The 27436-nt window shown below is 39.2% G+C and overlaps 1 protein-coding gene across 2 annotated transcripts in view; it reads left to right on the top strand.

Moving 5' to 3' along the window:
* CMSS1 (cms1 ribosomal small subunit homolog) overlaps positions 1–27436 on the top strand; it is a 244166-nt gene that overhangs the window by 112494 nt on the left and 104236 nt on the right. Inside the window, exon 2 of one of the 2 annotated variants that reach the window (XM_049824452.1) lies at positions 11386–11436. The exons of the other annotated variant lie outside the window; for it this stretch is intronic. Coding sequence (XP_049680409.1) covers positions 11386–11436 — 51 coding nt within the window. The remainder of the gene's footprint in view (positions 1–11385; positions 11437–27436) is intronic. 2 annotated transcript variants of the gene reach the window in all.

The following is a 27436-nucleotide window of genomic DNA, read 5'->3' as shown; positions in this document are numbered from 1 at the left end:
TTCATTTAAAGACTTGTTTCCTCTGTACTTTTTTCTGTATTCTCCTATAGTTTCAAAAAATATTCGTTTGCATTGGTAGGGAGTGAGCAAATTCTAGCTGCTAGAACTTGCACAGAGAATTTCATGCTTGGGAATTCACTGGTTTCTGAAGCTAGGTCACCAATCTTGAAGGACCCTTTGAAGAGTGTAGCCCGCAGCCAGGCAGCTACAGGAGGGGAAGGAACGCCATGCTGTTGATGTTGAATGGTATACTAGCAAGGGTTTGTCTTTTTTGCGGAGATGTGACCAAGGAGCTCAGGTGAAGTGCAGGAGGACATGAAGGCAGGCTACTGGGAGGAAGACCTGAGTGAAACTGAACTCAGCCCTGTCACATGCTGAGAAATGAAACAAATATGATCTGTGTTTGTAGAAGATGATCCAAGGATGTAACAGAAGAGAAAGGGAAGGAAAATGGAATTCTTTGGACACAGGAAGGCATTTTTTGTTATTTGGTGGTAGCAACTAATTTAATATACACACACAGTTGTTTCAAACTGAATTATATTTTATATTTGCCTGCCGTTTCTGGAAGTTATTGCCAAGAGTGAAAACCACATAATATATTTCTAGTATTAAACCATCTATTACTGATGGATAATGACAGAGTAGAGGGAGAAGGCACCAGTTAGTCTGGGTTAGCTCATGTGTTCTGGATAACTCTTTCTTGAACTTTTAGATTTTTAAACTTCTACTAGGCTATGTTGATTTCCCACTGCTTTTTGGACGTGACAAATTGTCTCCTCTACCATGTCAGTGTCAGGTAATCTCAAGTACTTCCATGATAGTCTTCCTCATACTTTTTCAGGTAATGTGCCATTTGATCATTTTTCTATTAGGTACTATAATAAGATAAATATTATAATGGCCATAATAACGCCTCTTAACAAAAGAAGCATTTTGGAGCTTTTAAAACTACAGATGCCCTGTGTTCTCACTTACATTTTATGTGTTTTTGATTTTTAACATTACAGGTGGTAGATTTCTGGTTCTGTAGTGGCTTTCTGATTTAAGCTCCTAATTTTTGATGGTGAAGCGTGGGATTTAGTCTCTAAAGTCAAAAATGGCTACCGTTTTGAAAAACCTGTAATTACTTACTGAACAGTTACTGATGAAGACACTGGAGAGAGATAAAACCAGAATCCCTTTTACTAATTGTTGGTTAGAACAATTTGACTCTCTTAGGAAAGTTTCTGTGAAGTGCTGTGTAAATATGCACCTTACAAAATCATCTAGAGATGTAAGAGATGTAAGATGTAAGGGTGTCGATCTATCAGTCTATGTCCTTGAGTTTTCAAGGTGATTTATCACAATGCATTTGATCAACTTGTTTTCATGTAACAATGAAGTCAAATGTGTTATTTTTCTTCAAAGTATACTGAGTTACTTTTGACTAATAACAAGATGTATGTAAGGAAATTCTGTGCTTCTGCTTCAAAGAAGAGAAAAAAAATCTTTTCCTGATTTTCAGTATAGCACAATTAGATCTTTATGGTCCTTTTTTGTTTTTTAGTCAGAGCGAGGGATATTAAGACAGTACTAGAAGTGAATTGGTGCACTTGTTAAGACAAGTGACTTGTCCAATATGCTAAAATCCCCAAGGAGATGATTGCAGGATCTCAGGGGTTTCTTGCTAGTATTGAGCCCTCCAGGCAGGGAAAAAGGGAAGTTTTTACATAGCTTTCACAAATATTTAAGTCATAAGAAGGTAATGTAATGCTTCTTGACACATTGTCATAGTACTTATTTTAAGAACCAAATAGCCCTTTACTGTTTTGAGTCACTCTGAGTAATGGTTTGCAGCAAGTTTAATTTTTGACACTCTGTTGCTTTTCTGGCAACTGTAGAGAGGTCTGTTCCATGTCTCACCCCTGTCCAAAATGTGGTGGGTTTCTTTTCAGCTCATAATTCCTGCCAGGTCCATGACTGTCCTTTTTTGATCTCAGTGTATTCTGGTCTTTCTCCTTCATCTTTAGGCATCCAGGTGAAGCACTCTTATAGGCATTGACCTCCCTGTCAAATATATAGAAGAATTTGGCACCTGACTTGGTAATCTGAAAGAAACTAAAACCAAACTGTTGTGACTGTCCCCTTCAAAGGCTGTTCCACAGTGCACATGGAACATGAAGGAAGACAAAGTCTTGCTGCTTAGAAAGCTCTGTTTGAAAATCTGTGGATTTGTTAGTGAAAAGAGTAGGACTTCTTAATTGATTTTTTTTTTTTTTGTAATAATCATTGTAACTAAGGAATTGAGATTTTTGTTGAATTCGTGTTTTAATCTTTGTATTACTGAGCTATTTAAGGTGGATAATTGAGAGAAGGCCTGGTGACATAGATGGGTTGAAGGGGTCAATTTTGTGAGTAGTTACACGTGAATGAAGAAATGCTCAAAATCCCATCACACTGCTGTCTCTTGCATACTTGGAATGATAGCTACATATGCATTAATAAACAAGCTGAAATATTGAAGTATATAGGGTACATGAAAGTCCTGCTTCCTAATAGTGGCAAAGGTAGTGTTTTGAGGGACTGAGGCTTTAAGATGGTTAGACATGCCTTCCCTTGAATGAATGGGATAAAATACCTAAGTCACTCCAGTGTTGTCACTTCTCTTCACATTGATAGCCTGTTTATATGCTCTTTTGGTAGTAGTTGTACAAACTTCCGTTGCATTATCTTACCGTAGTTTTATGATCACTTTAAGAAAACCATTTGCATTGCACCAGTGGCAGTTTAGTAGGAGTTGTTTGTGCTCTGCTCTGACTCGCTGCCCTTCATTAAGAGGGAACAGCTTGATGCTTCTGAGCCTGTTTCTGCTCTGCTAAAAGGGGATAGAGACGTTGCCCTGCTTTGGTAGGGTGCCCTTCTGATCAAGAGGTAAAAAGAGCAATAGAGCCTTCGTTTTTAGTGGTCCCAGGAGAACTTGAATACAAACTCCGTGAAGGTCTGCAATCTCTGAAGGAGATTTAAGGCAATCCTGCTGGAATTTGATTCTGCGGCTGAGTCATTTCAGCCTGTTTTTTGACAAATCAAGCCCCTGTCACACTACTGCCATTGCCTTTTGTTATAGTCATTACAGTCCTCTGGAGTCTCTGTAGCCATTGTCTGTTTTGTTTCTTTGTTTTTGTTTTTCCTCACTAGAGATAGATTTTTAAGTTGGCAGAAGGTACCAAATTCAGTTCCCACCACCAGAAGACTCTGCATTTGCATAGGGCATATAACAGCTGTGCAAGCTCCACTGCATGCTCCCTTGGGGAAAGTGCAGCTTCCTTGGGGAGGTATATATACTGTGTGTTTCCATCCCAGGAGCCTCGCTAGAGTAGGTGTGCAGTTTAAGTGGATTGTGAGTGTTCCTCCTCCTTGCCTTTCTACAGCCTGTGCTGGCACAGCGCACGTGCACGTTAGTTCCAAGTTGTGAGTAAGTTTTTGAGACTCTTTTTAGATGTGGACATGGAAGGAAGCAGTGCCCCAGAGCAAGGAATAGGGAAAGACCTCTCTGGACCAGATGCGTGCTGTGGGATGTTCAAGACTGTCGAAAGCTCTTTTCGCCCTTTTGTGTGCACTGCACACACAGTCTCACCCTATGGGAAAGATACATTATGTATATGAAAGAGTTTCTGGGAGCTTTGGCTTTAGCTGAGTGTGCCTGGGTCATTTGGAACAGACTGATGGCCCTCTCGAGGGGACAAAGGTCAGTTTAAAATTCTTAGGTGTGCTATGTAATGCAAGCCATCAGCAGATTTGGAAGATATCCTTGAAGTCTTTGTCAGGGAGGAAGGCCTTTTTTTCATGAGAAAGTTTTGGATGCAGAGTGGGAAGAGGAGTATTTGCTAGGTATGTCTGAAGCGTTTGTTTTGAAAGCCACCATTAGATTAGGTGTAAACTGTGAGCCTGGTTTACACTCCTCAGGGCAGGGAAAGATGGAATCTGTTGTTTATCAGAGTGCAGGTTTCCCCCAGGATGCTCATATATGCTATACAATATGCATTAAGGTGTTGGCATTGTATCTCTAAATCTTTTCTTTGGTTTCAGAAAGTCTTAAATTAAAAAAGAACAAACCAGACACCCCCACTCCTCCCAAAATAAACCAAAGTTGTGAAACTGTTCTTAACGCCTTTGCTGAATGAAGCAGAAACAGATCACTCTTACCAACCTACCATTTTCTGGCAAGCCCTGTTTATCTATGCTGGGACTCTCCTGAGAGATTTTTCACTGTTACCCAAATAGTCTTTAGCTGGCCTTCAAAAAACTGATGAGAAAGGGAATAGCTATAAAGCAGATTACTTCCTATTTTGGATTGCAGATTACTAGTGGTTTTCTGCATATGACATTGAACAACTATCAGGGACAAAACAGTTTTTTTCTTCTCTCAAGTCAATGTTGGCCTTAAAGCAAGAAGCCAGGGAAGGGACCTGCCTATTTACATAAGTTGAAAAAACCTTCAAAACATCTTGATTTAAATTTTAATGAGAGATTTAGGCCTGCTGTCATGACACAATGGAGAGGCTTTCTAAATTGGTATCAGAAGATAAATGTTGTACTTTCTTTGTTATTTTGCATTCCACTGATACTTTTGATGTATTGTCTTAACATTTTAGGTATAAAACTGGTAATATTTTGTATGCTACTTTTAATATTGAGAAAAGGATGCCATGAATAATCAGTAAGAACAAAACGATTAGGTGTTTTTAACTGAGGTGACACATTTAGGTATTAGTAGCTCATGTGCAGCCATTGTAGTGGGCCAAAGACGAAGAAGAAAAGGAGGAGATAAAACAGTTTTTTCTGACTTTGCTTTTCAATTTCTAGAGCTTTGCCTTATGTTGGAAAGTAGATCTACAACCTTGTGGTTTAAAGTCATGAAGCTAAGAAATCAATTTGGCAGTTCACAGGATTGGCGCTAAGATAAAATGAGAGGAAAGTTAGGGAAAAGGGAGTGTTCTATGGGAAGGAAACATTAAGAAAATAGGCAGCTTACTTAGGAAGACTTAGAAGCAGATGAAGTCATGAGAACCTGAACAAAACCCACGTTTGCTGTGGATGCTCTTCTGAGAACTGCTACTGTGAAATGGCTCTTGTGGACTTTTTTTAATGCAGTTGCTGCTGCTACCTGCACCCCTTGCATGTTTTGGGTGGTAATTTTCTTTGCTTCAAGAAACTTAAGGATAATTTCATTCTGCTTTTTAGGTAATCTAGAGGGTACTTTATTTGTTTCAGAGTGAAGTGATCTGCCCTTCCTTCAAATGATCATTACTTTTTTGAGATGTTTAAGGTGAAATAGCCATATACAATATTTTAAATGATAGTCACATTAATTAAAGAGACTGCTATCAATCCAGAGTGAGTAATAATTTTAAAAAGAAATTCTGAAACTCTACATTTTTCTCTTGCCCAGTATTTCCCCTTGTCCTTTTTAATTTAGTGGAGTAAGGTGGATACCTGGCTGGGACATGACTCTTTCCTAACAGTACACTTGGTACTCACTGTACAATTGATTCACAACTAATGGTATAAAAGATGATTAAAACCATCTAGACTAATGTGGAAATCGCATAACTGTGATGAAAAATTCAAAAGAAAGCGTGGGGGGGTTTTTTTCCTCTTTGCTTTGTTTAGGTACATGTTCAGGCTGGTTCTTTATCCATGTGCTCTTGCATATCCTTCGTATTTGTACTCTCAGTAACTGGTTCATCAGGAACTTTCAATGAAGTATGCAATCTCACTGTGGGAAGATAACTTTTTCAGGTTTTGTTTTTCTTTTTTCCTAGTTTTCTTGTTCTTCTAGGGTGTGGTTTGGACTAAAATGAAATTTAGGTTGCTCTTTCCTTTTTTGACCTGCCAAAGTGTTTGTTCTGTTAGCATTGCTCTGCTCCCTGTAAATCAGACATTCTTCTTGGGCTGCGTCAGATTACTAATGACATGATTAATGCAGGAAGGGTAGAGAAGGATGACGTAGTGGCTCATGCAAAGTTTACCTGAGAATTATCTGTAGCTCTCTACTGTTTAGTGTCTGAGTGAGTCATGGCCTGAAGCCCTGCCATTCCCTGTTCTTCAGCTGGGCAAGATCACACTTACCTCATTCTATGTATGCATTTCTCCCTTTCCTGCCAGATCTGATTAGAAGCACTTTTGTTTTAAACTCTATGTTTATGAAACATTAAATACACTTCTTAGAGATAGCTGACCATAATGCTAAATGAAAAGCACCATTAGATATCTGTGGTCCAGGCAGCTTTAGAAACTTTCTCTGTCCTTATGTGAATTCTGATTTTTATCAGCTAAAGCCTTTTTCACATTCATGGGTTTAGCAATGATAGGGTTACGACATTAGTAAGCTTTGCAACAGGCCCATGAGTCAGTTGCTGTATGTCAGTAAAGCCTCCTGTTTCTTCTTGTGTATTTGCACAGATACAAGCTTACAGAATACAAATGGCAAGTTTGTGCTGCTGTCTCCAGCTTTTGAAACTTCCTTGGGCTGCAGGTGCAACTGTTCCTTAATGGGGTAGGCAGGATGTTCATCTTGCTGATCAAGAAAACATGAGCATGTTCACTGGTAACACTTTGAAGTCTTGGTCATTCCCTTATTGTAGGCTGGCTGACTGGACCTCTTTTGTACCTGAAGATCAGTATTTGTTCTGCTATTTGCGTATGTGTGTTCTTTAACTACAGGTTCCTTGTAGAGTGTCTGTATTGATGTTCCCCTAAACTTGCTAGAAAGTGTTCTGTCAAATGCTCTCAGGTGTCTCTTAGGAGACCAGAATGAAGACAATGTAGAATTTGCAAGAAATGCCGATTATTTTTTTCAAGATTCCTTTGTTCTCTCTGTAAAACTGTCACGAAGTATTTGGCATCCTTCAGCTTTCCTCAGCTAAAACTGTTGTATCCTCTGTGTGTATGCTGCTCAGTCTGAATTACCTTGTGCAATAAGTACTTGATGTTTAACAGTAGAAGGTTATGTGGAAAACAAGCTACCGTTTTCCAGCCAGCTCATATCTTGCAACCTGCCAAAGCCTGTATCAGGAACACGATGTGTGGGAAAAAGTTCTGAAATGATAGACAGAAAAATGTCTTGTGGGAAACCTAAAATGCCATGAGACTCATTCTGTTAATAAAGAATGTTTTTACAAGCACAGCATCATCCCCCTTACTTTTTGACATTTTCAAAAATGAAAGCTTGAGAGTGTAACATTTGTGTAGAATGTAAACAACCCTCATACTTAGATAAGTGACATTTCTTGGAAATAACATTCCCTTAAGAGAAAAGAATGGTCAAAGTGAATAATTAGCCAGAAAAAGACCCCAGCTTATTTCTATAAGGTATACCTCTTTACTACTTCTAATAAGGGCCATACTGATGCCAAGATAAAATTCTGTATGCGCTTTCTGATTACATTTTACAAACATATCTTAAAGGAAAACAAACTCATCCTATGATCTGCTAGTGTCAAAAGGTGGACCAGATTAGTAAATTCTTAACATAAACATATCATAAAAAAAACTTAAAAAAAAGAAGTTTTCTAATGCAACATGCAGCACATTTTGCACATATTGCAGTATATGCTAGTGGAGTTAATGATTATAATTACACAGATGCCTGAATGGGGATGGCAAAAGTTCACGTCCAGCTCCATGTTGCCTGTATTTCATCTTGCTCCTTTTAAAGGAACTGTTTACATAAGAGTAATGTAGATTTTATTCAGTGAGTCAGTGTTTAAGCAAAAATCAAGCATATTGTTTGACACGTGCCTTTATGTAAGCTGTGTATCTAGAATCTCTCTTTCAGCTTGAGCAGTGAAATGGTATTTCTGGCTTTTGTTTTCTTCTGGCTAAATAGCCAGCGCCTTGAGTGTAGAACTGCTTTTTTGCTTTTTACCTAAACCCCTCTTCTCCTGCACTTTCAACTAGACAATGAATCAAACAAAGCTTAAAAATTTCTTTTTGAAAACTGCAAGGCACTAAATGAAGTGGATATGCAAGAAAGAAACTGTCTTTAAACAACTTGTGTAAAACCTGTACCTTCATTTTTCCAGGTTTATGAGGCAGGCCATTGCCCTCTCTCCAGTTCATGTCAAGTTGTAGTTGCCTTTTGCTGCTCAAAGCAGCAAACAGTCCACGGAGAGAGAGAGCGAAGCACTCCATCCGGCTCCTTGGCTCGGTGAAACGAGTCCAGAGGAAGCTCTGATTGAGGAAGGGCCCAAGAGGCAGGAAACAGATGTTAGCAGCAGTGTCCTGGGTCAGGTGGCCTGACAGCAAGTGTACCAAGCCAAAATAACTTACGTGGGTTAAATGGCCAGAACAATAGTTCATAGTCTTATTTATTGGGCTACTTAAAGCCAGATTTACCTAAGGATTAATGTGACTTTTGCGCATGCTTTTCTTTGGTTGGCATTTGTGGTCTGTTGTCAAGCTTCAGACAGCTTGTCTGATAACACTCCAGGTCACCATTTGTTTCTGCGTGCAGCTAGGTAGCTTTCTCCAAATGCTTTGTATGGTCATCTTGGTACTTCAGTACTTTTTATCTTGTATTTGGCCAAAGATCACCATGCATAGGGGGATGCAAAAAGCCAACGTTAGAGTCCTGCATATTCAGAAAAAGCCCTGTGAAGTCTCCAAAACAGTGAAGATTGAGTATTTTATTTTTGCTGTGTATGCCTTTCTTCCTGTGACCTTTCCTGGTGTAAAAGATACCTGGGTGTATTAGTCATACCAGGACCATAGGAAGCCTACAGCAAACTTAAAATTGGGTGTTGTCACCTTATCTTCTAGGGAGAGTGCACAGAAATGCTTCTTCAAATCTGCTTTCAGACTTTGCATGTTCTTGGTATCCATTCATCACTTGAGCAATCTCTCGTTACAAGATACCAGAAGGATATGAGGGACCTCAGGGTTTGGTTGGTTTTTTGAAAAAAGAAAAGGAATAGAGCAAGTGGAATTGAAGAAAATTATGATCTTGGGCATAGGCATGATGCTCAAAGGTTGTGCTACGAAGGCATCACGTGTCAAAGAGAGATGGTTCATGCTGGTGATGCAGTGCAACAGCAGTGCAGAGGTCTATGCCCCGAGCCTTTCCTTTGGCTCCCTCTGGCTTTTGAGAAGGGCCCAGACACCGTCTCTAGGTTGGGATTTCTTGCAGTTCTTTTGAGACTCTATCTCTGTGGGGACTTTTGCAGAAACAAAGCCTTTGTTCCTGGTTCGTTGGTGGTCTGCCTGTATCTTAAAACAGCCCCTTGCAGGGGTGTTGCTGACTGTTCGAGCTTTCTGGCTTGCTGCTTAGCTACCTGGGAGCCCTTGGTGAGCTCAAGTAGGTAGACAGCTACAGGGTAATGCAGAGGGTTTCTGAATGCACTGTTGCTCTTTGATTTAACCGCATGAGAAAAGTGCGTAACTTTAACATCAGCGATCTTCCTTCATTCTTGCTCTATGTTTCCTCCTGGGAATTGGGGGGGGGCATCTTATTTTCAGATAGGCCTGCCTTTTCCTCATCTCCCATGGTTGCTGCTGCCACCATTTTTCCATTTGAGAAGGTTTTTCCAGCGATAATCTTTTAAGCTTCCTGAATGCAATGTTGTGACATTCTTAATTTGTACATGTTATTTTCTGTCATTTGTCGAGCTTTGGGAATTTCCATTTCCCACATCCCTTTAGGAGAGAGAGGAAAAAAACCAGTTTGTGAGGGTGATGGGACACAGGTGGTCTATCTGTGTTTCAGATCTCCATAACAAATATTTTCCACTTCTGACTTTTACTAAAATCTCCTTGTAGGTAAGTTATTGGAACTTGCTGACTGTGAATCTGGTTTAGCATTGTATAAAGGTTTTTCCTCCTAAATGAGTGTAAAAGATAGCAAGAAGTCACAAAACTTAACACTGCTATAGTGTTAAGAAGCTGGTTCGGAGACCAGGAAAGTTCTTTTTCTTAGTTAAACGCCACTGTGTAAAAATGGAGTGAATCTATGTAGAAGTACTGGATCTGATGCTTCTCTGATTGGCTTGCTCTTCTAGGGAAGAAGGACTTTTATCTGTCTGTCTGACAGTCATTCCCAGTGATGGGGATGGACCAGCTGAGAAACAGAGATTTTGATGATAATTTTGAATAAATTTCATTAAAATGGCTTCCCAGGTAGATCTTAGTGTGAGCTTGTGGACCTATGGAAGGTTTTTCAAACCCCATAGAACACAAATTTATAGGAAGCCCAACTAGGTTGGTTCCACTGTTCATAGAGCTGCTTGCTCTATGCTGTGTTGGTTTTTAAATCAAATTATGGTTGCCTTCGCTAAACTTGTGTTGTGTTGCTAGCTTTACTGTGTATGTTCCAGTTGCCAAAATACTAGAAACCACAAAAGGCACCAGTGTAATAAACAAGAACAAATAAGGACAATCTGAAATGCTGTTACTTGCAGATAGTTGATTTAACATCTGAAATAAATTGTTTCTGTTTTTAGTATTTATTTTAGTTACAGCTTTCTTGTACCCCTGTGAACTTCTTTTCTCCCATTGGAATATCAGTAAAAACAAGCAGACTACTGCTCAATTGCAAAAGGAAGCAAGAAATTAATACTTCAGATTTGAGAATGAGTTTTTATGTTAAAAGTAATGATTTTAAATTCTAAAAACTAGACCTTTATTAAATTTTCTATGCACGTTTCTCATGAAAGATTTTGAAATTGTTATCTTCTGATGAAAAAAGTTCAAGTTTCTGATTTTCATCTTTTCCCATTTCTGATTCCCATTTAAGATAATTAAATAATCACCAAGATGCTTACTATAACTGTAGTTATTTATAATTGACAAGGATTGGGCATCAAAAGCTATGATTATAAAAGCAATTTAGCCTGCTAGATATCCTTCAAACTCCTCGTGATTATGTGTAAATGCCAGCAGTATGAGATTACATTCAGTTTAAATTCGAGTTCTCTATTTAAAAGATACTGAATTTCTGTGGTCCAGCCTCCTCTTTGAAACCTTGAAGGTGACCTATTTGAAGTCTGCGTGTGCATCATCCTTACTACTGAATTGCTGTGATTTTCTTTAGAGACCCATGACATCTGGCAAACTCTTTTTATATTCCCTTGTTCTACTGCTTTAAGACAGGTTTCCCTGTGGTAAAAGGGTTTCATTTATTACTTGTTTGTTTATATTAGTAGTGGTTTCCTTCTTAAGGTTAATTATTGTTTCAAAGAAATTGCAATTTCCTGTTCTGGTGTAGCTTGTTTTCTTTAGATTTGTTCCATGGCTGTCATGATGTCTGTAAAATATGGTTCAGGAATTCTTTATGTTTTGAAAGTGCAATGCTCCAAGGGATGATTCTTAATCTTACTTACTTTCCCCTCTCTTTTCTTTCAATTTTAGGTAAGAATGACTTTTGCAGTGGTTTTCTGCTTTGGAAGAATTTCTCCTTTGGTAAAGTATTAATCTGTTTTTCTATCTTCCTTAAAAAATGGTATTCTTTTTCTCTGTATTTAAGGGAGGAGGGGGAATCCTCGACTAAGGCTAGTGCTGTGCCCCTTTAAATACTCTGGTATGGTTGCTGGAAGAGAATTTGAAAATGTCAAGTAGGTGTTTGGGTTTTTTCTGAATAATTTTTTATATGCAGGGTGATAGTACAAATGCACAAGCAAGTTATTAACTGTCACGTGCAGTAGTTTGAAGAAGTTTGAAATAGGTTTTCCTTTAATGAAGCAGAGTGTGCTGCTTCGTATTTCCTGTGGAATATCTGCGTGCTCAAAGGCCCTGCCCAAGTATATAACAAAGCTTATGTAGTAGTAACGTCTTTATCTCTCTATACCCAAGAAGAATTCAAAGCTAGATAGCAAAAAGTAGGTATGTTAAACACATATTGTAAGTTAAATGATGATCTAACAGAGTAATTAACACAAGTTGCAATACCAGGATTCCAGAGTTGTGTTGTTTTTGTAAAAAAACAAAGTCTGCTAGGTCTTTACTATGTAACAGTGATGTGGGGAGCTGTACTGTACTGTGTTTTCGCCTCTGCAGCCATTACTAACTGTAGATTTGGAAACTTCTTGTTAAAAGGCTGCAATCCCAAGGAAAAAGACCTTTCATTTAGCAGGACTAGAGACAACTTCTGATTGTAAGAGAATTGGTATATTGTGGAGAGTAATGCAACTATAAATATGACTTCCTGTGTATTAGACATGTTTGCCAGTTGCTGGAAGCTTGAAAAAGAAGATCTTGTCTGGTTACAATTCACAATCAACCTATGGAAAGGAGTTGAGAACAACAGTCCGTTTCTTTTATCGAGGGCACTCTTGGTTCATAGTATTGCAGTTCTGCTTTTTTGTTCTTTTTCCTATATGTATATAGTTTTAATTAGTGAGAGGCCTGGGCATGAGGTAATGCTGGAAATCAACAATGTGAATCCTGTGATTCTCAATAGAGAATTAATGGAAACAGAGGTATTGCTATCTCCTTGGTCAAAGTAGTAAGTCATTTGGACAGTATCTAAAGGCAGGCTTTGGGCTGCTGTGTGCATAATATTCCTTTGGGTTTTGTCTGGTTTTAGAAGACCAAAACTAAAACAAGAAATAGTGTAATTTATACTGGGAAATAATCCTGATCTTTAAAATTCTCTGGCATCTGTATTGTCACAGGTTAGTCAGAAGGACCCTCTGTAGCCATCTAGTCTGATCCTTTGTGTAAAGTAAGGCAAAAAATCTTCTGCTTATTATTCAAACAGATTTTACGTGGGTTTCAGCCTCTAATAAAGTCAATGCAAGCTGTGTGGATTTTCATTTTCTCAAGCCTTAAATATGCTTCTTCCTTGAACAATCCATCTGAAAGGCAATTAGTGATATTCTCAGATGAACTCTGGAGTTCGAGATGCTTTATTCCAAGAGTCAAAGCTCGTAGTTGCCCAGAAGTGGGTTCATGGTGTTTGTCCTCATCTTCACCACTCCCCACACAACTGGTTCCCAGCTGCCAATGAGGAGGAGGTGGGAGGGTGGAGAGGCAGTGACACTGGTGGCATGAGGAGTAAGGAAAGGGTATGAAAAAGCTGGCGTCGGTGAGTCCCTGCTTCAGACAGTTAAGAAAACATTGACCTAAGATTGAAAGGGTAGGATTCCTCCAGTTACTGGCCTTGACCATGTTCCTATTTTTAGGGTAACCAGACTTTGAAGAGATTTGGGCCCTTAGGTAGTGGTGGTTCTCAGTTGATGGGAGAAACCTGAGAGAGGGAACGGGGAAGCACATGTGTTCCATGTCCTGTGCATGCCCTCACTCTTGCTCATGCGCTTTCTCTCGCTCACTCTTGTCCTTTCTTGGCAATGTCTCTGCTGAGCAAAGCTTTTAATTACCGGTCAAGAGCTTTGTATTCATTTCCCTCTGTCAGCTACCTTCCTCCATGGGCTCTCCCGGCTTCTGTCCAAACTGTCATGCAGGGTTACATACTCCACAAAGGACTAGAAACCTGGACATTGTGGCATCTGCTCTGAGCCACAACAGAAGTAGAGAGGGAAAGTTGCATCAGTGCGTGTATATACATGTACTGCACACGCTGCACAAGCCTGAGCCACATGGATGGCCTTGCTACAGTGCAATGTTCTTTTTTTTCTTTTTTTTTCTTTTTTTTCTGAATAGACAGTAGCTTGGGGACAGGAAGGAAAGAAGAATCTGCTGTGAAAAAAATGTAGATTTCACTTCCTTGAGATCAGTTTTTGCCCTGGTTCTATAGAGTCACTTTATGTCATTCAGGTAAGAAAGTACTTTATAGTCCTACATCCTGAGTACAGGTAGAAACACCACTTTATTTCATCTGAGCTCTGTCCTGTGACTTAAGAGCCATGTTCCTACAAACAAACAATCTCTTTTTTTCTGAAGGTTTTCATTATCACAAGGCTTATAATCTGGGGGAAAAAAATGAAGTATGGAGTCCAGATTATTTATTTTGAAATAGAAATTTAACTACATACATTCTGGGGTGGGGTTTTTTGTTTCACCTGTCTTTGATTTTCGTATCCTTTCCTGAGTTTTCCTCTTAAAAAAAAAAAAAAAAAAAAGTAAAAAGTAGTTATATATAGATGTAGATTACATCACTTAGTCTGTAGGACTTATATTTTCTACAAGGGTACCAGTTTACTGCCAAAATATGACTCAGAAGATCAATAGCAAACAATCTGTACAAGTTTACACAAGAGAACTGAAGTATTTCATTCCGTAAGCATTGTACTTTAAAAGCACATATTGCAAAAATAGATACTACTTTGGGAAGGCTGCTTTCTTAATTTTCACTGTTGCTTTCAGAAGTATGTCCAAATAGTTACGGGTTTGTTTTTTTTTTTTCCTGAGAAATCTGTCACTGCACACTGAGAATGTAAGGGAGTTGGAATGGCTATGGCTCCAAATGCTTGCACTTAACAGAGGTCTGTCATAATATTTCTGTCCACAAAGACAGTCTTATTTTAAAAAAAAATAAAATCTTAATTTACCCATCTGATGCATTTTTATTGTAACAAAGAATTCAAATGGAGGTCTGGAAGGTGCATTCCTGTTTTAAGGTTATGCTTATCATGGTGGCTGTGGTTGAAGGATGTACATTTGCCATGTCTTTATGAACATTGTTATTCAGTGCATATAATATTTAATACACTTTGATTCCTTTAAAACTCTCTGGATTATTTTATCTAAAATCTGTGTATTAAGAAGTGAATGATAGTTTCTCCATGTCTGTTCTTGGTTAACGTTCTATAGAAGAAAATTAATTGGACAACATAATACTGCACTGACAGACATAACTCTCATTTTTGTGTAGCCCTTTTTTGTTGACAGTGTCAAACATTTTGCTTCTCAGTCATTTTCTTTACAGCTTTTCTAATTCCCTGTATGTTGGTCTATTTAGCAAGTCAAACGTCAGAAGAGAAAAGGAAGGAGAGCCGCCCATTCTCCCCTCTTTTTTAATCTGAGATTAAAAAAATACATAAAAATCTCTCAAACTCTAGGAGGAAAAATGTGCAGTTTAGGAATCAGTCCTGTCCCTTTTGTTCAGCTCATGCTTTTTATTAAGTTCTTTGGCTCTTGATTTAACATTATCTACCCAGTAACTGATAGTCAAAGTCTCTACAGCATTTCCAACAATTCAGAGGCATCCTGACTATCTACAGATAGTAATGTTTGATAGCACTGGTTTTTTTAGGTTGTAAATGTTTGAGCATGTCATAGCTTCTAGATTTGAGAAAAAGCACACATTTTAGAAAAACAACTGAAAAGAGAAAAGTAGAAACTGGAAAATTAAGAATTGGGGTAGGTAGGAAAGAAGGGCAACTCAGGTAGTCAGAGCTTTCAGCTCTTGGTTTATTGCTGAGTGTTCCTTAAATTTGGCGCTTGTCTGTTGAGATTGTGAGAACAACCTTCATTATTCTTAGCAGTTTACCCACCACAAAGTTTTGTTCTCCTTTTACAGAGGGCTTGTCAAAATGCTATGACAACTAGGCTGGTTTTAGGCAAACAGACCCTGGCTCTAAAAAGACAGTAAGTCTGCAAGTCAAACGTGGAGGGCAGCCATTGGCACTGGAAGACGTAAGAAACCACAGATTGTTTTCTCGTTGGATGAAGAGCTTAAAGCAACGTAAAGTTAATTGAAGAATTCCTTGAAAGTGAAGTCAGCCTAAAATAAAAGCTTGGGGGTCTGTAATTTACTAAATGTGAAATCTTTGTAAGCAGTAGTGAACCTAAAAGTTTGAAAAGAACATATTTTAGTAAATATATCTGGCTTGTGTTACCGACTGTCCTGTTTTAATTATTTGTCCAAATAATGTAGATTTGCAGTAGGATCTCTAATTAGGCACGATTTGATTTATTGAGCTGGCCCCATATAAACCATGATGTCATGCTGTACTTCTCAAAATTACAGCTCTGCTCTTGCAGTTTGAAGACGATTATTTTTAACTTTGGAATGTTTCAGTTTTGTGCATCTTGGCTTTTGGCTTTGTGAACTTAAGATGTTCTCTGCTCCCCTCCTCCTCCCTCCCCCAGATCAAAGCAATTTGCTGTAATGTAACCAGAACAAAACCCACTGAAATGGACTTCTGAACACTCTTGGCTTTAAATGTTGTTGGTAAATAAGAAGAAAGGCAAGAATATTCATGCTTGCTGTCATGAGGGTTGAGAAATAGGTACAGTAGGTACTGAACTGTGTTTTGCCAGGTGTCCAGATGCTGATGCCATTCCAGAGCAGGAATGCTTCACTTATGTCTCTAAAAGGTCTTAGTTTTCTTTTGATGCTGTGATTGAAGTAAAGGGGGGGGGAAAGGGGAAGGGGGGGGGAGTGGGGGGGAGAGGCAGGATCTGCACTGCCTGTTACTGCAGGTAATAATTATTTACTAGGAACAGGAACTCTCATGCACATGAGTTTTTACTCATATGTGTTGCATTTTCTGCTCGTTTCCCATTTGAATAGGAAAATTTGCCTTCAGTTAAATCTGGGTCTGTTCCAAATGCAAAGGAACGGCTTTTCACAGGAGAGTTTCTGCATTTCCATACAGAGGAGGTCTCACTTCTGCAGAAGTGAGCAGCATCCCTTCTTGCCAGCGTCCCTGCTCTGGACTTGCGGGCAAAGGGACACACAGCAGGGTGTGGAGGAAGGGAGAGCTGAAAGTTAGCTCAGGCTATAGTCTCTCCTGCCAGCCTAGCCTCTTCTAGCATGTTAAGAAGAGACCAGGCATTTCAGGGCAGGTGGAGTCTTATACTGGAGGCACTTAGTCATAGATGTCAAAAGGTGGGAGTTGTGTTTGGGAGGCAGTAGCTGTGTCAGAGAAGGACAGACTCCATTTTCTAACAGAGCAGTTAGGAGAGTTTCTGAGTGGGAGGGGAAGGTGAAAATGTCTTCCTGTGAATTTTAGGGGGAAAACTCCGTGAGCTGCCCTTGGTAATGATTGCAGTGTTCCAGACTCCTGTACGTTGAGAACAATGCACGTTGATTACTGCAAAGCTGTACTTCTCATGAGGAGCCTTGATTACATAGCAGCTGACTTAGTTTCTATGCTATAAATTGTGTATGTAAACTAGATTACAGCTTAAAAGACTCCTAAAAAGCCATGGGGGTTTTTTGTAAGGATATTCTCAAATAAGTATCACATTTTTAATATAATCGGTTGTTCACTAATATACTGGTTTTACATGGGTAACTGCTTTTAGCCGACCTATAACTAGTTTCAGTTTAGCTAATCAAAGGTTGGAGAAGAATGCTTGTGGGGAAATGGGAAAGCAGTTCATACTCTCTCTGTGCTTTGGTGCCAGTGAACGTAAATGGATGGAAAGTATGTGCAAGTTTGCTAACAAATGGTATGTATTGTGGAAAGATTTGATGTCTGAGTTCAGTTTAAAAAAATACGTATTAATTTGCTTGATTTGACCTGGCAAAGTTGCCAACTTGAAAACAAATTTAACCATTAGAGAAAAAGATGAAAGCCTTAATCCTTTTGAGTATTCAGGTCTCTAGTTTGCAGTTAGTAACGGGGGGGGGCTGTAATGTCTTGGTTGTAACATAATATCAATAGAAATTTAATAAAGTTTAACATTCAGTCAGTTTCCATCTCTTGTTGATTGTAACGCTCTGAGAAGGTTTTCACAGTGGCTGACATCTCTGAGAAAGGTGAGCTTTTGGTGATGAGTGGACCACCTGTCTTGTTTTGATGAAATGAAAATAAGTGGTAGATTTCAGGTAGTTCCATGAGATGCTCATGTTTTGTCTTGTGTTAACAACACATGTGTGGTTTTTATATCAGTCACAAAATCTGAATATAATCTCTTTTCCAGGATGGTAATTAGTAGATATTTTAAATGGATCTTGCCATGAGATTTGTGTGGAGTGAATATCATCCACTGTGTGTGTGTCTGAGCACATGCATGTACATGCATTGGTTTTGTCGTCGTCCGTGTGTGTCCCGTCCCCCCCCCCCCCCCCTTTTTTTTTTTTTTTTTTTCATGGATCTGGCAATATACTTGGTACTGAAACAGAAACAGTCAGGCCTTGAGGAACTTATGACTGACAGCAGTTTAATTCTCTTCTGTGTAATAAATGACTGATGTAGGTTTAATTTTTTTTTTGGTAGTTCTTTTCCTGACATTTACTTGCTGAAACTGGTCTTGGAACTTAAAGGAACAGCTTGCCTCTGAGAGGCCTAACAGCTTCTCCCATCACTTCACATCTTGTCTTTAAAACTGGACATTCACCCACAAGCTGTCTCACAGCTCTGAAGTTATAGGTTTGAAATTACTCAATGAGGATCTTTAGCCTGCAGTGCATGATGAAGTGATCCTAATGGCCAGACAAGATAAGAGGGTGATGATGACTGTCATGAGAAACTAAACAGGGAGGTGGGACAGGAACGTGCCTGCTGCGATACCTCTGGAATTGCCTGGAGGTCACCAGATGGAAAGTAATGGTACTTTCCAGTTACAGTACTTCCAGTAGCTTCCTTTTCCTTTTGCTCTACAATGTAAAGCTGTTTAGTGTCACATAAAAAACCAGTCTCTTCAATAACATGTGCCTGAAATTATGTTCTTGATGCTGATGCCAAAAAACAACTGGGATCACAGCATACAAAAGTACTTGAAAAGAGAGATGGAGGTGATCAAATCTGGTGCGCAGGGAGTCTCATGAATGTGAAGTCATGTAAATGACATGAAGGCACAAGGAGGAACACATTTGGCAGCCGCGTAATTTGAACAAGTCCCTTGTCATTGATTAATGGTATGGTGGTCACGTACAAGAACTTACCACACATCTCTTCTGATATTCCTCTACCCCCTCATTCCCACTTTCTCAGCTGCAATTGTTCTCTGGGCGTGTTTCGGTTGGAATGAGCAGGCTCAACCAAAAAAGCTGAAGGAGGTCATGTGTGCTAACCTGTCTTGGGTGGAAACAGTTAGGGAGTGATCACGCAAGCAGCTCAGCTAGCTTTTGAGGAGTGTCGAACTGCCCTGTGGCGGTGGGTGGGAAAGGGGAGACAAATCATCTGAGGAGAGGTGACTCCTGGCAGAGGATGCATGCTCACAACCAGTGACGGTGTCTGCTCTGGGTCTGGGGGTTGAGAAGGCAGGTACACCTAGATTATCATCTGACTGCTGTATCTTAGTTTGCTAACTTGAGCATGGTTAGCAGAGAAGCCATGATGCCACAGGTCAGAGTGCAGGCTGTATGGAAGCATAACAGCATAAGTGGCTGCACACTTAAAGGCAGACTACTGCACTTGTTGGCAGAGATTAAAAATAGCACAGCTTTGGTTTTGATGTTTTGCAAGACAGCTTCTGACTGGCATAGTGGAAGGTGTGCTTTTCCTCAAATGCAGCTACAGTTTTGTCTGAGTAAAACTTTGGCTCATTATTCGTTATATCTGGAATTCAGGCGGCAATGCTAAGATGATTCACATACATTAATTAAACTTCTAGCACCATCGTGGGAGGCAAGTTTAGAGGAGGAAATGGAGATGAGTAGCCTAAAGGTGCAGAGGGAATCTGCTTCAGAGCTGAAATTAAACTCTGGCTCCGGGCATCGTGCCTCTGGAAATTCCTAAACTACTCAAGTTTCATGTCAACACTGTCCAATTACAGCACTGTAATTTAGAGTAATTTATAAGTCTGTATCTGTAGTGGATGAGATTTGCATAAACCACATCCATTAACAATAAAAGCACTGCTATTAAATAATTAAGTAATAAAAAGATCACACCATCAGTAACATGATTAAAATAAGAAAGGCTATCGCTTCTTTATATCTGGCTTCTCCTGAGCACTGAGGAGCAGATGTATTGTGTCAGACCAGTGTCCATCTAGCTCTATCTTGTCTCTAGCCATAGCTGTTAGCCGCAGAAAGATTACAAGAATGAGGCAAGGGTACAGTCACGCCTTCCCCCCCCCCCCCCCCCCCCCCCATCTTGCTGGTTTCTGCAATTCTGCTCCAATTCTATTCAGAAATCTTTTTTCAGCTTTGAATTTTGGAAGTTATGCATCGTTGTGGCAACATCTCCATAGTAATCTGTCTTTTCTTGTGAACAGTGTGACTAAGCATACCCAAGCCTCCCTCATACACATATTTTATAATCGCCATCTGCTAGTAGTGTGTTGTGATACATACTTGCATTTGAGAAGTTTCTTTTACAGCAGGATAAGTTCATCTGTCCACCATAGCCTAGATGACTCCAGAAATGTGGTGAGTCCCATTACTGTGTTTGCTCTTTTATCCATTTTAGAGAAGAACTAGTGGTTATGGAAACTACCAAAAGACCCTTTCCTGCAGGGATTTGAAGAGAGATAAGGAAGGCCCTTATAAAATGTGGAAGAAGTCATTGTGCTTCATGTTTTCTTCCCAGAGCTCTGTAGCTGCCTCCTTGCCATGGGTAGGCCTATCATTTGTGTTAGCATCAGGACATGCTTGCAATGCTTTTGCATTGATCAGAGGCATTCCAATCTGCTTAGTGATCTTTGAGAAAAGCCTTTTAAGGCTTTGTTTGTAGTTGGTTCTCTGAGCATTGTTCTTTAAGAAGAACATCATAAAATGGCTTTCTTAAAAATGACAGAAGTGGGTAATTAATTTAAAAATTGTTTTTATAAGATATTAAAAGAAAAGCTGGGAATTTTCAGTAGTTTCACTTTATGATATATGGCTACTTTTAAATGTTGATGGAACAAGGGATATCAGAAAAAACAAATTTCCCCTGGTTTTCATTGTAGGGCACATGGGTCAAACACCCAGCATGGTGTTCTCGGAAGAAACAGTTTCATTTTTCCTAAAGTGGACATGCAGTACTAAAGCTTTCTGGTTTATGACTGAGCGGTACTAAAATGCTGTTTATTGTCAGTTTTTTCACATCTGAATCATGTTATTTAATCCAGATTTTCTTTGAAACCACTGCCAGGAGTGCAGTATGGATGAATGCTTGGAGAAACCAATGGGTGTTAGGCACTCTGATGCTTTTAATTGTTTGGAGTAATCATGAACTTCACACATGGAGAGAAAATGCTTATTTCTGTTCTCTGTCTGTTTAGATTTACATGTTGAATGATGGGTATAGCTGATGTGTTTTTTTGTTTTTTCTTTTAAAAGAGAAAGATAATTATGGGAAATAGAGTAGGATTTTGCTTTGCTTATGGTATGCATTTGGGAACAATGTGTGTTGAGTTGGTCTTACACAGTGCCTTTCTAATCAATGAATGTATTTATGTGATTCTTTCATGTAGAGGCAGATGAGAAGAGGAACGTAAACAAGGATAACAAAGTGTCTATACCCTTCTTTTATACTTCATAATCCCATTTTCTTAGTTTTTATTGGCTTGTTTACTTGGTTTAAAGCTTAAGAACCAAAAGGAGAAATGACCCTGTAAAATTATACATAATCTCCAGTGGTTCCTTTCGTAGACTCTCGAAAACCTGAGTACCCCTACTTCATGTAGATGTAAAAGACAAAATTGCGACTTGTATCTTTGCTTCTAATTCCCTGCACAGTGACTAATCATATTGTCATTTTTTTTCCACCGTGTTTGTCTTAGCTAGTGTTGTTCATAGCAATAATTAATTGCTGGCAGTAACACTGGCCAGTGTATATTATAAAACAAGATTTGCTTTTATCAGTAAATTATCATACACTTACAGCTTGAGCCCCTATCTGCATTAAAGTTCTCATTCCTACTGCTGAGTCTTCACCCTTGCAACTGATACATCGCAGAAGAAGCGAATGCAAACTCTGCTGCTGCCTTCTCCGTGGGGAGCAGTCATTTGGATGGAACAAGCATTTTGCTAGGAAACAGAGTGGCATTTGGTTTCTTTGCACCTTCATCCAAATCTTAACCAACAGCCCAAGCAGGAGGAGAAAAAAATATTTGCTGGGTGCCTTTCAGATGGTGACACCCTCTCTTCCCACAAATAAACACCAACATATCTTGATTTCTCATGCGCCAATCAAAGGCAAGGGCTTCTCATTCCATCTGTCAAATCAAGGGTTTGTGTGTGCTTCGTTGCCTCCTGACCTGACACAGGTTGTTTTCTCCCTTCTGCATCTTGCCCTTTTATGGAAAGTACTGCTTTTCCTTTTATTCCTTATATTACAAAGGTGACTGAAACCTGAAGAAGGGCTTTGGTACCTGGAAATTTGACCTTTAGCTGTAGGAATTAAATCTAGTAATAGATGCTGCCTCTTTCCAAGAAGCTTGTTGTGCCTGCAATTTATGAAGTATTTCAACAGCTTTTCTATGATCCTGTATGTATGAACTTCTGATTTATTTTTCTTGTTTCTAGACCTAGTCTTTATCCAGTATAAGTCATGAAAAATCAAAGAGCTATACCCAAGAAACAGGAGTTTCATTTCTGTTTGGAACGTGTGCCTAGTCATGACTGCAAAGGTTCCTTTCTACTGTTCTTTTTGGTTTTTTAAAACTCATGGCTAGAACATAGCATATGCTGTAATACTTTCCATTTGCAGAGCCCTCTGTTTGATGATTGCAAGCTGCTCTGTAAACATTTTTTGGTCTGACAGTCATTTTTCAGAGTCTGGAGCCTTCTCCATTTTTGGTGGGAATGTGGCTAAGTGATTTGCTCAGGGTCACCCAGTGTATCAGCTGGAACGTAGTGGTGACATGGATCTGTAAGTTTTTGGCTTTTTTTGATGTCTTGATTGTATTTTCCTCTGCATTACATGGAATAGTGTAGTGCAACATACCTAGAAAATAACTGGAAAAATTCTTTGGGCTGAATGTACAAAGTCTGGAGAATAACTGGAGAGAGTTTGGAGTAATTAATTATTACTTCCTTATACATTTTTAAAACAATGGTAATTGAGAATAATAGATGAATGGACTACACTATTAGTCTTACAAAGATACTTCCTTCTGGACTTTTTAAAATCATACAGATACTATATATTGCTTATGCGTAAACTTAAGCTTAGGTTAATTTTTTAAATTCCAGGATAGAATATGTTAGGATAAGAAGTTTTTATTTGTGTGTGTGTTTTTTAGTTTTGGTTGGTTGGTTAGGATTTTTTCTCCTGAAGGGTACAAGTACAGTACTTTCACTGTTGCTAAGTGTAATCCAATCCTGCATACAACAATGGTGATAGGCAGAGGGACTATTCAGTAACTGAACAACAGACGATCTTTTCAGTACTAGGTATATTAGGAAGGCCTCATGGAAGGATTTTAGTCTCCCTAATATGAAAGTGCATTTAGTAATGATGGTTTTTCTTCCCTTTTCCCTCTTTAATTCTGGTAATTTACATGGACTGTTATTTCTGTTGCTGTTTCAGTCCTTATGTTTTTGAAAAATATTTTCACTTCCAATAATGCTTTTGGATAGGTGGTTCTATTCCCTATATATTAAATAACTTGAGAATTTCACATTATTCAATCATGTAATTACTGGGGGGTTTTTTAATACTTTTTGTGAGTAGCCTATCCCCTTAAAAAAGTTCTTTTAGGGTGTTCAATGTTTTACAAAGATGAGTTAAAACATTAGTTCAGAAGTAATTTCTTGCATGAGAGGAAAGAACAATTTTCAGACAGCAATGGTTAAGAAAGTTAGGGTTTGGGTTTTTTTTAAAACTGTAGACATTTGAAACTGATTTCTCAAAACAGTTAAAACTTTTCGTTTAGAATGCACAAGATGTGTGTGTTTTATTGAGCAGTGAGCACCTACTATCGTCTCTCCTTAGTGCTCTGTGCAAGTTGAAAGCTGTTTACATTTGAGGTTAAATACAGTTTGACAACTCACCTCTTCCCTATTTATTTTTCTTTTTTTGATATTACTGGTAGTATCTTAGTAGAAACATGCTTCTCTTCCCTGTGTAGCCCAAACCTTTCTCCTTGTTAGTGTCAGGCCATCCTCTAGCCCAACTACTTTTAACTTCTGGCCAGGTCCCACTCAGGATCCCTGGCTGTGTGTTCCCCTTTCCTCCCAGTGAGTAAGATCCCGTTCCTCTCCCAACAGTCCATGAACCTCTATTGTTAGTGGCTTTAATGTGGAGGAGGGTTGCTGAGGATGAAAATGAAGTCAACATAAATTTATTTTGCAGAAGTTGGAGTGCTTTCTGCTACCACGTTTCAGCTGTCATGTTTTCATGGATTGTTACCCAAGTTAAATCAGGTACACTTATATGTAACATAATCATATTCCTGGGAAGAGGAAGACATTTCTATCTGTCTTCTTCCCTGTGCCCAAACACTTCTCATTTTCAGTGTCAGGATTCTCTGGGCCAGCTACTTTTCTCCTTTCCTGTGTAATTACAGACCTCTGGTATTTTAGTCATTGCATTGGTAGTAGGGTATTCCCCTAGACATGCAACATTCTTTATGAGGTGGATGGAAGCATTTAAAATGTTGCCTCACACAATCAATTGGAAAATACTCCTATTGTGTAAAAATGAGGCTGTTCTGATACTTGCTGAATTTTCCCGACTGAGAGGAGATTGAGGAGAACGTTTATTTCCTGTGCCATTTGCATAACCTGTTGCCGAGTTTAGCATGTTACCTTTATTGAGCTTTTCAGTTTCTAATAAGAGATGTGGCACTTGGCAGGCTTATAAATGATATATTAAGGTTTCTCCCAGGAGTGAACTATGTATGGTTCCAGTTAATAACACTGGTATTCAGTAAGGAGGAGAGCAGACGTGATAGTGGTTTGGGAGGCAGCTGAGGTAACATCTAGGAACATCTGGTGGAAGTTTCCCTAGCAGCTCAGGTAACTACACAGATGCTAAATGTTTTTTCCCCATATTCTGCCCAACTTTGCTTATGATGTTTGGACATCCCTCTCCCCCAGTATATGACTTACATTTGAGTCGGTGGAAGTTTGCCTATGAAGTTGAAGAGAATGATTTGGAGGATTTGGAAATGCTTTACTTAAAATTGTGTCAGTCGGTGTAACAAGAAAGCTTTTGGCTGTTTCTCTCCTGTGTTCACTAATGGCTGTATGTAAGGGTTTCTGTACTCTACCTTCTATTAAAATCCTCTGTATTTCTCCCTATGTCACAGGCATTATTTTACTAGTCTGCAGCCATCTCTGAGCCATGTATGTAGAAACACTTTCAGCGTGGCTGTTGCCTGTTCTCAGGGAGTTTGAGCTGGTTTTTTCCATAGACCTTCTCTACATGGAAATTTGAAGATTTTATTTTTTTTTCACATAAGAATGGGTTTTGCCAGCTGTTAGTCTGATTGCTGAGACTAGAAGGGTAAAAACCAAAGTAATTGACTGTCCCTGTCCCCCCAAATGCTGTGGGTTTTGGGGAACTCAACTTCATTAGGTTATGACAAGAGCTGGGAATGTGATTACACATTGGTTTTTTTCAGTAGCATCTTATCACAAATGATTTTGGAAACCTTATCAGTCAGTTGTCACACCTGTACAAGTCATACTGACTCACTCTGTCATTGCAGCGGACTGAGGACAGACATTCCTATGAGTTTCAAAGCAGCTGCAAGGCTGTCTGGGGTGCCAGCAGCACACTCTGTCCCAGCCTGTGTGGTCAGAGCTACTTTACTGTTGGGCACAGTTGCCATTCAGAGTGCTACATTGATGGGGAAAAGCAGTGACTCTCTTCAAAGTTTCAAACTTGCTGCGTTCTTCGTGGCTTAAATTGGCCATGTAAGTTGGTCAGTGTCTAATGAATCCTGCGAAGAGATTGCTGTGGGCTGCCCTGTGGTTAGAGAGCAGTGGAGCTCATTTCCAAATACTCTCTCCCCTTTGGTTGGCCTCAGTGAAAGCTGGTTGGTGGTGGAAGCTAAACATGGGAGGGATAGAGTGGGATGCCCCCCCGCCAGCAGGACGATGAATAATTACCGGAGACCATAATGGCGTTCTCATTTGAGAAATCTCGTTTAGAGTTCTTCCAGGAATGCATAATTTGAAGCTCATGTTGTCCTGTCCTTTGGCTATCCCACTTAACATTTGAAACACAGGCATGAATGTCAATTCATTTTAAATAGTCTTAGCCTTCGTGGGTCATGGATGTGCCACTTCTTAGATTTAGCTTGCCATGATGATTGTAATTGGCTGATGGTAATTACTGGTTAGAGACTCCAGTAGGTGTTAGCAGCATCCGTCTGTTTCTGAGCACTGCGGGGTTTTCCTGCCAGCTGAATGCAGACTGAGTGAGCAGATCAAGGAGTTTCTCTTCTATTTATTAAGCGACATTTTAGATAAATTGGAGTAGTTCACAAATGTGTTCAGTTTTGATCTTTACTATAAGGATTCATCTAATTTTTCTTGTGCGACTAAGGCAGTGCAAAATTCCAGGCTCTTTGTCATGTATTTTGAACTTAGCATATTTGAGAAATTTGGGCTACCATGTACTTTCCACATTGCCCCCAAACGGAGGAAGGAAAAGTCCTTCATCTTGCTGGTTATAATCTGAAAAGTGTTATGCTACTCTATGCAATAATTCTGTCTCATGAATGAATTATTTGGTGCTTTTGGTTTCTTTTTACTCTCTTCTGGTTTACATTTTTCTACTTTTTGTTTTCTGACAACTAATTGCAGTATGTTTTCAAAACCATAATAAGGGGAGTCACTAATTAAAAGAAAAAACCTGAACTTTGATATATGCCAAGTTTCACTTGCCACTAACTTTGGCCACATGACCAATTTTGGGAGGAGAAAGAGGGAAGCAACTCCCTCCCCCCATGGTTTCTTAATTATGATAAATGAGCTGCCGTGTTATTAGGAACATAACCCAATGGCCATACAGCTAAATATTTACTTGAGAGTTTATTTAGTACAGCTTGCTTGCTTTTTAAGCTACAGATTTCTTCATTGCATCCTTTATTCAACTCTTTGGTCTTCCTAAACTCGTAATCTTGGTATCTGTGATGTTAAAGAAACCAGAGTGTGAGGTCAAATTTTCCATTACATAGCCAGAGAGGAATTTCAAGGAACAATGCCAACATCACTTAAAAAAATAAATTTACAGGAAAGATGACTCATCAATCAACAATTGCAGTTCTAGAAAATAGAATTAGTCGTATATGCTCTGGGTACAAAGAGAGACAAAATGCACCAGGCCTGACAGGCAGGGGTAAATCAGGGTGATTGCTTGTTTCCAGATATTTTTACCTTGACCTCTGCTTCTTTTTTACCCTAAAAGGGGGATCCTAAGTAGCACACAGCTTCATGTTGCAGGAATCGTTGCCTTCTCAAGAGCTACAACTATCTAGCAAAAATAAAAAGATTTTCTGGCTTCTTATCGCTTGCACTAATTAGTCAAGCAACTGAAGGACAAGGGGAACAGTCTCTTCCTGTGCTTTACTTCTCTTGTAACTCTAAGAAATTTAACGTGAGGCCACCTGAGAGACCAAAATACAGCATTTTATACTTGGTGGAGGTGCAGGCTTCTGCTGTAGTATGCAGTAACATGAGTGTGAGAAAGACGGGATAAAGACCAGTTTCCTTCCTTCTAAA

This window comes from Accipiter gentilis, chromosome 21, assembly GCF_929443795.1.
Source record: "Accipiter gentilis chromosome 21, bAccGen1.1, whole genome shotgun sequence".
NCBI lineage: Eukaryota > Metazoa > Chordata > Aves > Accipitriformes > Accipitridae > Astur > Astur gentilis.
The sequence above is the reverse complement of the archived record's forward strand: the minus strand, read 5'-3'. Positions and strand labels throughout refer to the sequence as shown.